Raw genomic sequence first — 11,351 nt, forward strand, 5'->3', positions numbered from 1 at the left:
TTTGGAATATCTCCTAAACAGAGGGTGGACAAACGATGATTTTTGGTATACGTAAAGAACTCGAGGTGGACAAACGACAGCAGTTTGAATTTTTGATAAAAATTGATTTTTGGGGATTTTAGGGGAATTTCAATTTTTCAGTGCAAAATTCGTTTTTGGAATTGCTCCTAAACGAGGGGTTGAAAAACGATAATATTTGGTATGTGTATAGAACTCGAGGTGGACAAACGATTGCAGTTAGTTTTATTCTTCTATCTCAAAATTTGAGCGTTTTAGACAATTTTTCATTTTTCAGACTTCCTATAAAAAAAAAAAAAGTTTGCTCTAAAATTTTTTTGAAGGGTGGACTAACGAAAATTTTGGGTGGAATTAGACAAATTTGGTTCAAAAATTTTGAGGTCGCAGTTCTGGCTTCACGGAGCTTTTGGGTTCACTAAGCCTAAAAATCACACTGGTTGCTTTCTAGGATCTCTTTTTCTTTTAGATAATATAATTTTTCACATTTTTGGTTTAATTTCATATTATTTTTTTTTTAGATTTTATTATTAAAAGCGTTTTTAAAGTTTTGTTGGAAAAATAAAAATACAAAAAAAAATGAAAAAAACTAATGTTATTTTTGGAATCAACACTTAAAATTTAGTAAGAAATGATAAACAATGGTCTGGAAAATGTTTGTGTGTTGAGCCAGTGATTCTTAAATTGAATAATATTTTTATTTTAATCTAATGAAATCAATAATACCGCATAGAAAAAAGATACAACCACGATTCCTACGAAAAACCTTTTATACTGAAAACAAAAAAGAATAAAATAAAAATATTTACCATCAAAGCAAAGAGCAAAATAGATTCTCCAAGAATGATGAGAACAGAACTTCCCTCCCTTCCCTATTCTCAAAAAATAAATATAACGCACATAAAAGTGCCATAATATCGTCCTGATGGTACGCACGTACGAAGACACATTCGTCCTTTATTTTTTTTTTTTTGCTTGAAATGTTATGCAATGCATATCACTTAAACCTTTTGCGCTCCTCAAGGACTCACCTGCGGCTAAGGACACAACTGGCACAACGCTAGCTTGACTTCTGTAGGTATTCTCCTCCAGGATGAGAAAAATGGTTAAAAGCATATTTTTGCGCGAGGAGAATATCATGCATAGATATGTACGTGTGTATCTATTCCCCAGTTCTCTGTCTGCTACTCCCAGGTACAAATAAAAGATCCTTAAAATCAACATAACTCACCTGGTTTTTTTGTTCGTTGTCGATTTTTTTTTTTTTTTTCATTTTATACTTTGGTAAGGAGGTGGTATCCCTAGTTGCCAAGGACGACTTCAATAGTCTCCAGTAACAGGGAGCACAGTTAAAAAAAAAAAAAAAAAAATAACCATAGGAATGGAAATTTATGCAAAATGTAACAAGATGGGTTCCTGAGGCAAAGGATGGGAGGGCATAAGGACTCGAGTTATTTTATGTGTTCAAGATTTTTCTTAGCTTTACTTACACATACACAAACTTTGAGGTAAAGGGCGATAGGTAAAGTATTGAAGGTGAATCTTGAGATGGAAATTTTTTTTGTTTCTTTCTATAGCGAATTTTCAGCGCCTTCAGTGCGTTGAGGAATTTCTTGTATCTCAGTCTCAAGTACAAAGCCGCCCAGCAGGTGAGTGCGATTCAAAAATATTTTTCCTAAGCATGTTGATGCGTGTGTGTGTGATAGTGTGTTTGGTATTATATGGATCCTAACCATCAGGATTTGATTTAAGGTGCGCTCCATGTATAAAATGCTAAAATTTCATAATGTTCACTTCGAATGCGTATGTTTGTTTGAATGAAGAGTAGAGATCATTTAAATTATGGCGCCATAGGGGGGCCTTTTGAAACCCTAGAGAGAAATTATATATCTATATATATTTTTTTTTTTTAATTCAATGGAAATATGAATTAAGATTAAATTCATCGCACTGCAGGGAATATGGAAAATTTGGAGGTTAGGTAGGTAGTTTTACATAAATTGTAGATATATTTATGTATTCACAATTATTTTGAAATTCCATCTAAAAAACGATTTAAAAAAATTTGTCTCATGCAATGTGGCTTCAATTTATCGTGAAGGTATACCTAGTTCTTGAACAAAGGATACCTTTTATAAAGCAAGTTTTGCGTTCTTAAACAAAATAATGTACCTAGCTACTTGAGATGTACAATCAACAAAGTCAAAACATGCTAGAATTAATTTCTGAAGGCATATTAAAATTGGAAATGGGGAGGAATCAACTTACTTATTAATTATTTTGAACCTTAAAACATTGCATTCAAAATGTAATGCTTCAAAATCTTTAAAGCTTAAATTTGAAAAAAAGCAATTTAATTTAATGCTTTAAAAAAAATCGAAGTTAGTGTAAAGTTATAGTTCCTTGCACCAGATATGTAATATAACAACCCTCGCCTTAACGCCCTCTGCTGGTATCTGATGAAGAATTAATATAAGAGCCTCTTTAGCTCAGTGGCAGAGCACTGGTCTTGTAAACCAGGGGTCGTGAGTTCAATCCTCACAGGAGGCAAGTTTTCTTTTAAAAGATACACTTTTGTTTTGGAAAAGTATTACATACTACTTAATGTTTTTAATCTTTTTTAGGGAAGAACAAAATGACGTATTAATTTCACATCGAAAGTATTTTTCCTAAAAGTTAAAAAAAGTTTATAATTATTTTTTTTTAAAATGTATATATTAAATTATGTTAAAAAAAAATAATTTATTACCAATTATTTTTATTATAATTTTTTATATTCTTTAGTTGTATAGCTTTTTTTAAATTCAATTAAAACGCCATTTATTTTTTATTGTTAATAGTAGAGTAACTAAAGCAAATTATTAGGGAACCCGGCGGAACAGCTCTGATTTTAACGATTTTTTTTTCAAACGTAGGTAATTAAAAATACTTTAAAGTCTATAGATTAAAAATTGCCGATGTTGCCGTATTGTTTTTTCAAATTAAAATTAAATTTTTTTTTCAACAAAACCATTTTTTTTTGCTTAAATTTCATAAAACAAATGATGGCAAAAGATTCTCTAGGGAATTTAAGGAAAAAAAAATATAAAGTAGTAAGGGACAAATGCAAAGGGACAAAGACAAAGTGATAAATGCAATTTTCTAACATTCTGACTTCAAACACAAAAAAAATATTTTGAAAACAACGGCAACACCTACAATATTTTAAAATACATTTCTAAAAAGCCAGAAGCTCATTCTTATCTCTTAAATTTAAATCTACTAAATATAATTAAGATTTTTTGAAAAAATGGTCCTCAAACTCAGAATTAAAAAAAAAAAAATGTTAATAAAAAAATTTAAAATGACTTTTTTCCAAACTTTTTCTAAAAAAAATGTGAATAAATACTATCAGTTGAATTCCGAAGCAGAAAAGGTAATATATATCACACTTAATTAAAAATTACTTCAATTTCAATGGGTTTTTTTTTTAATAAAAACTGAAAAAATAATTAATTTTCTCAAAGATTTTGGTAAATAAGAACTTTAAATTTTTGCTTTTAACTTTCAACAGTAAGAGTTATTAAATGAATAAAAAATAATTTTTTTGTGTTGATGTTGAACATTAAAAAAAAATAAGTTAATTTTTTTTTCAAAACTTTTATTAAAAAAAGTTCTTCGAAAATGAAATACTTTTTATAATCCAGTCAAATAAGGGTTTAACCTCGGAATTAATGTTAGTAGAAATTTTTTTTGCTCAATATCTTCCTTTTGCCATTCTATAACATATCTCAAAAGTCTAGAAAAATCCCATGTCCGCTTGTCGCGATTTCATGGTCAAATCGTGAAATGGAGATTTTCAAAATTAGCAAAAATAGGCTACGGTATTATATACACATATGATACATGATTTTAAGGTATTTTTTAATGCTGATTCCAAAAAATCTAAAATCAAGACAATTTGACGTCTCTGGAAAAAGTAAAACCTGTTTTTCATCTGTCAACTCATATTATTATAACAGTTGCAAACTTACTGCCGAAAAACCCTTAAAAGTTATGGTAGATGAACCAAATTTTGCATGAAGATTTTAGAATCCATCATTATTAAAAATCAAAACAATCCATTACAAAAAATATATATACCTACGAAATAATGGTATTTTTTGATCGAGGGGCAAATTTTAGGATATGCACTGAAGAAGATTCTTGTTCATCTTAGGAATAAGTGCTAATAGGCTAATTTTTTCATTTTAATCTTTGTTTGGATATTCTTTAACTACCCTCAAAAATTTTAAAAAATCTCATGTCCGCAAGTCCTAATTTTCTTGGTTTGAAAATAAGGTGCAGATTTAAAAAAATTGAAAAACTACACTTCAGATATTTGTGTCAGATCAACATGAATTAGGTGCATTACTTTTCAGGGATGGTCAGGTTGACTTGTTTGTGAGTTTTGTTGGAATAAGTGTTAAAAAATACCTTTAAATCATGTCGCTTATGTTGGTATACATATAAAAATTTAAACTTTTCTTATTAATTTTTTAAAATCTGCACCTTATAATCCATCATTATTAAAAATCAAAACAATCCATTACAAAAAATATATATACCTACGAAATAATGGTATTTTTTGATCGAGGGGCAAATTTTAGGATATGCACTGAAGAAGATTCTTGTTCATCTTAGGAATACGTGCTAATAGGCTAATTTTTTCATTTTAATCTTTGTTTGGATATTCTTTAACTACCCTCAAAAATTTAAAAAAATCTCATGTCCGCAAGTCCTAATTTTCTTGGTTTGAAAATAAGGTGCAGATTTAAAAAAATTGAAAAACTACACTTCAGATATTTGTGTCAGATCAACATGAATTAGGTGCATTACTTTTCAGGGATGGTCAGGTTGACTTGTTTGTGAGTTTTGTTGGAATAAGTGTTAAAAAATACCTTTAAATCATGTCGCTTATGTTGGTATACATATAAAAATTTAAACTTTTCTTATTAATTTTTTAAAATCTGCACCTTATTTTCAAACCAAGAAAATTAGGACTTGCGGACATGAGATTTTTTTAAATTTTTGAGGGTAGTTAAAGAATATCCAAACAAAGATTAAAATGAAAAAATTAGCCTATTAGCACTTATTCCTAAGATGAACAAGAATCTTCTTTAACGCATATCCTAAAATTTGCCCCTCGATCAAAAAATACCATTATTTCGTAGGTATATATATTTTTTGTAATGGATTGTTTTGATTTTTAATAATGATGGATTCTAAAATCTTCATGCAAAATTTGGTTCATCTACCATAACTTTTAAGGGTTTTTCGGCAGTAAGTTTGCAACTGTTATAATAATATGAGTTGACAGATGAAAAACAGGTATAACTTTTTCCAGAGTCCGGCAAAAATCCGTGTATCAAACCCTCCTAGTGGGTGCCGGGCGGTAATGATCACCACAGTTTTATCTTGTGCGTTTTTGGCAAGATGGTGATCAGCTAAGGTCAGGTTGCATAGCTGTATTGTTCTTAACTCCTCAATAGTTAAATAATCAGAAATGTAATTTTACCATCGATACAAGGTTCCTAATTTTCAGTGGTGGGGTGAGCGTGCACATAATCCGTGCCCAGGAAATGGAAGGCTGGGGGATAAACCAGTCGTGAACGAGCTCTTTCGGATGCCTTGGCAGGATCCGTCATAATTTTTGCCTTGCCCCGGTAATCGGCTCTGCCGGGGTTGACCTTTCCTTTCCGACCTACTCGTGGGACTTTAATTTATTATTTCAAATTTAAAAATGGACAAAAAAGACAAGACAGACTATACGACTTCCGAGTTGGAAGATGAGCTTCTGGCCTCGAGCCAGGAAACAATCGGAGGGTGTTCAGATGATGTTAGAGGCACTAGCATCTCTGAGCAACCTTCAAAAACTGGAAGTACAGGCGGAACCAGCGGTACCCCTGTACTTCGACCCGCAATAAACCAAATAAATCCTTCGGGTAGCAGAGCCAGCCAAAGCCATGCTACCCGGCGTAAGAGAAGATCAGCAAGTTCGCATCGGAGAGCGGATTTCCATAGGGCATCCTTCATTCTAAGCAAGATTGCTTTAAATGAGGAAGCTGGAACTCCGCACGAAAACGATGCTGCTGATAAGATCAAATATGGGAAGATTGTTGAGGAGTACAATAATCTTCTCATTGAACCAAAAAAGTCCGTTAAGAGAATTAGATCACCTGAGGAAGCTAATCCTCCTCAGAAAAAATCTAAAGCAAACGGCACCAACAAGAAAGCACCATCTCAGGGAGCGGCGCAATCGCGCACTTTTAGTGAGATTGTCAGAGACGATCTTCAAGTGGCGGTTGTAGATGAGCTCTCCACTGACAACAGAGCTCTGATGTCGGTGTGGAACTCCATCGAGGCTAAGCTTTCTGAGATGGTCTTTCTATATACCCTATCTGCAACTGAGGGACCCTACCCGAGTTTCGACTCTGGTGAGATGCTTAGGGGATACAGGGTAATCAAGTGCGAGGATGTGTTCTCTAGGGATTTCCTTAGTAAAAGTGTAGCTGAGGTCAGCAACAAATGGGATGGCTTGAAGCTCAAGCTTATCCCAGCTAAGGAAATTCCAAGACAACCACTTGCTCGTATTTGGCTGCCCCTCATGAGCATCAAGCCAAGCGGACCGGAGCTGATCCGCAGTCTCCAGAAGTTAAACCCGCTGATTCCTATGCATGACTGGGTAGTCATTAAGGCTGAAGAGCCGCAGAAGAACAGCGCGTCTTACCTTCTGAGGATCTGCGAGGTCAGTCGTGGGGCTCTCGAAAAAGCCGATTTCAAGCTACGTTTTGGCATTAGGAATGCCAAGATAAAGATTCTACAGAGTCAGGAAACGGACCCTAACCTAGTTGAGGATACTGTCGAGGATGACGGTGTCCCCACAGAGGCAGGGTCCTCCGGCAAGGAGCTGGTAACTGACTGTGTAGAATCTATTCCGAATTGAAAACATGCTGCGCGTCATTCAGGTTAATCTGAAGCACTCTAAATGTGCTTCAGATAACCTGAGAGTTTTCCTGAGGGAGGAAAACTATGATGTGGGCATTATTCAAGAGCCCTGGGTTAATGGCCTCCGAGTGAGGGGCCTTCAAGACAGCCAATACGACCTTTTCTATAAGCCCGTCAGTTCGAACCAAGGTAAGCCAAGAACTTGTATTTTAGCTAAAAAACACTTAAAAGCTTTTTTGTGTCCCAATCTTAGCACCTCTGATTTGACCGTTGTCAAATTGGAGGGTTCAAATACTGAGGGTTTACTCTTGGCTTCTGCGTACATGGCACACGACCAGCAGTCACCGCCGGAGGAAGTACGCAGGCTGACAATACAAGCCAATACCATGAAGACAAGCCTACTCATCGGGTGTGACGCAAATGCACGTCATACTCTGTGGGGTAGTTCTGAGATCAATGAACGAGGTGAGTCTTTATTTGATTATATCATTGAAAATAACCTTTCTCTCTGCAATAGAGGTACTACTCCAACCTTCATTTTCCCGAGTTCGGGAAATTATGAAGGATGGGAGGATGTACTAGACATCACCTTTATAAACAACTACTCCAATCTGCAGGTAGAAAACTGGAGAGTATCCCCTTTAAAATCCTTTTCAGATCATAGTTGGATTCTCTTCCAACTCAAATTTGAAACTAAAACCCCACCCCCTTACAGAAATCCCAAAAGAATTGACTGGAAGAATTTCGGTCAAGTTTTTAGTGCAAAAATACGCAGTATACCCAATCTGAGCACAGATACGGTTGAAGATCTTGAATCAAAGGTTATAACCTTTGAAAGATCGATGATCACTGCCTTTAAAGTCTCGTGTCCGGTGAGACATAGCAGCACAGAGAAAAATATGACCCGCTAAAAACTAACAGATTGCCATATTGTTTTACCGTCCATACATTTCATAAGGAAATCTTATTAAAATCAACGATTAATAAGGTTTTTTTAAGGAGATTTCTTATTATTTTTATAGAGAAAATCTTATTAAAATTTGACTGAAAAGTTGATTTTTTTTGCAACTTAGCAGTAGAACAAAAATCGCGATCAATATTTTCATGGCAGGTTGGTTCAGGTGGTAAGTGGGCGACTAAAGATTTGAAGTCTCCAGTTCGATTCCCAGCCTGGTCATCTTTTTTTTTATTTTTTTGCAGATTTTAAAACAATAAGGAAAACCCGATTGTTTTAATAAGGTTTCCTTCTTGGATGAAAACCATAGAGAAATCTTATTGTTTTTGTTCTATTTTATGTGGTCTATTTTTATCTGTGAGCAAAACATTTCCTCCTTGGTGGAATGAAGACTTGTCTTATCTGAGGAAGATGACTAGAACAATCTTCAACATCTGCCACAAATACAAATTTTATCAACCCTATAAAGATTGCTTAAAAGTCTATAAGCGCACTATAGCTTTAGCCAAAAAAGAAAGCTGGGAGGAATACTGTCATTCCATAGAAGATATTAAGGATTCCGCCAGGTTAAGCAAGGTTTTATCGAAAGAACATTCTAACCCCTCGTTTCTTAAAAAGCCTGACGGATCCTGGACAATATCCCCAGCTGAATCCTTGGAATTACTAATGACTACTCACTTTCCGGGGTGTGTAGATAACACCTCTGAAGTGAACATAAATCCCACCTTGCTATCAGTTACGACAGAGCGAGTAAACTCCTTGATAACAAGAGAAAATATAGCTTGGGCTATTAATACTTTCTCTCCGTATAAATCCCCAGGCCCTGATGGTATTCTGCCTATTATGCTGCAAAATCAGCAAGAGATAGCAGTTCCATGGCTTGAAAAAATCTTTAAAGGCTGCCTTCTTCTTAATCATGTGCCAAAGTCTTGGAGACAAGTTAGCGTGGTTTTCATACCAAAAGTGGGCAAAAGAGGACATGAATCCGCGAAGGATTTCCGGCCAATAAGTTTAACATCTTTTTTACTTAAAACCTTAGAAAGAATCTTGGAAACTCATATTAGAGACATTTTCAAAAGATGTCCCTTAGCTAGTTCGCAGCACGCTTATATGAGGGGCAAATCTACGGAAACAGCCCTCCATGAAGTTGTTAGAACAATTGAGAACTCGATCCACTTTAAAGAATATACCCTAGCTACCTTCTTAGATGTAGAGGGAGCTTTTAACAATGTCCTAACCGAATCTATTCTCGAGGCCCTAGTGACTTTTGAAGTAGAAGACTACATCAGAAGTTGGATTATTTCAATGCTAAAAGAGAGAAGAATTCAAGCAAGTTTAGGAAATTCAAACTGTTTTAAATGTGTCAACAGGGGTACGCCTCAGGGTGGCGTTCTCTCCCCCCTTCTATGGCTCCTTGTTATGAATAATATCCTCGTGAAGCTTGAGAGAAGTGGAGTGAAGACAGTGGCATATGCGGATGATCTGGTTGTACTTGTATCAGGAAAATTTTTACCCGTGATCAGCGAGATCACTGACACGGCTTTGAGAAAAGTTAGCAACTGGGCTACAAGCTGTGGCCTAGGAGTTAATCAAAGTAAAACGGAACTGATGCTTTTTACAACTAAAACCAAAATCCCTGTCTTCCCTCTACCTCAGCTCAACGGCCAAATCTTATCACTTTCTTCTAGCGCAAAATATTTAGGTGTAATTTTGGACACTAAACTGAGCTGGAAGCTAAATATAGAAGAGCGGGTTAAGAAGGCGAGCATTGCTTTCTATGCCTGTAGTAAAACCTTTGGGAAAAAATGGGGTCTTAAATCAAAAATGATTCTATGGACTTACACAGCGGTGGTACGACCCATTCTTACCTACGGCGCCATTGTTTGGTGGCCTGCACTAAATAAAGCATATAACATCAACAAACTTAAGAAAATTCAAAGAACAGCAAGCGTAGGGACAACTGGAGCCCTCCGGTCGTGCCCTACTGAGGCTCTAAATGTTCTCTTGCACCTTTTACCCATAGACCTTCATATAAAATACCAGGTTTCTTGTAGCGTTTTAAGGCTAAAAGAAACGGGCTGTTGGAAGGCAAAACCCTTTGGTCACAGTGACACAGCAAATTTAATACCATCGGATATGCTTCTGACACCCACGGACTACTGCACTCCTATTTTGAATACTGTAATGAATTGCAAGGTCAGCTTCCCGTCTAGATCAGACTGGGAAGATGGCATTGTGACGAGAGACTTCGACACCTGCATTTTCACTGATGGCTCAAAAATGGATTGTGGGGTCGGTGCGGGTGTCTATTATGAATCCCTCAATATCTCAAAATCCTTTCGACTACCAAACTTTGCCAGTGTATTCCAAGCGGAATTGCTGGCAATTAAAGAAGCTTGCAAATTACTTAGCCTATATCCAAACCAAAACCAAAGCATAGCTATATTAACAGATAGCCAGGCAGCTATAAAAGCAATTGCTTCGGTCACGACATCCTCCAAATTAGTTCAGCAGTGCAGAGAGGAACTCTCATTGCTGAGTGGAAGCCTCACAATCACTCTCATCTGGATCCCAGGTCACAGTGGTTTTGAAGGCAATGAAAAGGCGGATGAACTGGCCAGGCAAGGATCGGCCCTTCATGAGTCTCTAGCAGAAATAGTTAACATCCCCATGGGAGTCATGAAGGGCGATATCTTCTCAAAATACCTAACAAAAGCCAACAATAGGTGGCACAACTTGACTAGCTGCGTCATATCCAGAAAAATCTGGCCCACCTATAATAAATCCAAATCATATGACCTAATCTCTAGACCCAGAAAAGAAATTAGCAGGATCGTTGCGGTATGTACGGGACATTGGCCGATAGGAGAACACGCAGCAAAGCTAGGTATTCCTTACAACACCTTTTGTCGCAGTTGTTTGAATCAGCAAGAAAAAGAAACGGTATTCCACTTCCTTTGCCAATGTCCTGCCCTTGCTAGAAGCAGAATGCTCTCTCTGGGCAGTGAATTTTTCAACGATATAAATAACATCTCAGAATTAAAGATCAAAGACTTGATCTCATTCCTCAATGCAACGAAGTGGTTTTAGGCTAGCCTAAACACTCGTATGTATTGAAATCACTTTATTCCAATTAACCCATTTATAACTCATAGGTTTCACAAGTTTTGGTATCAAAACGGCGCATTTTGCGCTACTTGGGTCATCAAGCTAGGATGCTTATGACCGCCATCTCTACCTACCTACCTTTTCCAGAGACGTCAGATTGTCTTGATTTTAGATTTTTTGGAATCAGCATTAAAAAATACCTTGAAATCATGTATCATATGTGTATATAATACCATAGCCTATTTTTGCTAATATTGAAAATCTCCATTTCGCGATTTGACCTTGAAATCGCGACAAGCGGACATGA

The 11,351-nt window shown here is 35.9% G+C and overlaps 2 protein-coding genes and 1 non-coding gene across 3 annotated transcripts; all 3 read left to right on the top strand.

Annotated features, from left to right (window-relative positions):
* Window positions 1–2,493: 2,493 nt before the first annotated feature.
* On the top strand, window positions 2,494–2,565 carry Trnat-ugu (transfer RNA threonine (anticodon UGU)). The gene has a single exon. It is a non-coding gene; the product is annotated as a tRNA-Thr (tRNA).
* A 3,211-nt stretch (window positions 2,566–5,776) lies between these two features.
* LOC129909281 (uncharacterized) lies at window positions 5,777–6,979 on the top strand. Its single transcript, XM_055986395.1, has one exon. It carries the CDS (start codon window positions 5,777–5,779, stop codon window positions 6,977–6,979), a length of 1,203 nt encoding a protein of 400 aa, XP_055842370.1.
* A 4-nt stretch (window positions 6,980–6,983) lies between these two features.
* Window positions 6,984–7,892, top strand: LOC129909372 (uncharacterized). The gene has a single exon (XM_055986484.1). It carries the CDS (start codon window positions 6,984–6,986, stop codon window positions 7,890–7,892), a length of 909 nt encoding a protein of 302 aa, XP_055842459.1.
* Window positions 7,893–11,351: the final 3,459 nt, after the last annotated feature.

The sequence above is a fragment of the Episyrphus balteatus genome, chromosome 1, assembly GCF_945859705.1.
Source record: "Episyrphus balteatus chromosome 1, idEpiBalt1.1, whole genome shotgun sequence".
Lineage (NCBI taxonomy): Eukaryota > Metazoa > Arthropoda > Insecta > Diptera > Syrphidae > Episyrphus > Episyrphus balteatus.

Bases quoted from the DNA above. Each gene is read 5' to 3' on its own strand.
- LOC129909281 (XM_055986395.1), top strand. From the start codon at position 5,777: ATGGACAAAAAAGACAAGACAGACTATACGACTTCCGAGTTGGAAGAT.
- LOC129909372 (XM_055986484.1), top strand. From the start codon at position 6,984: ATGCTGCGCGTCATTCAGGTTAATCTGAAGCACTCTAAATGTGCTTCA.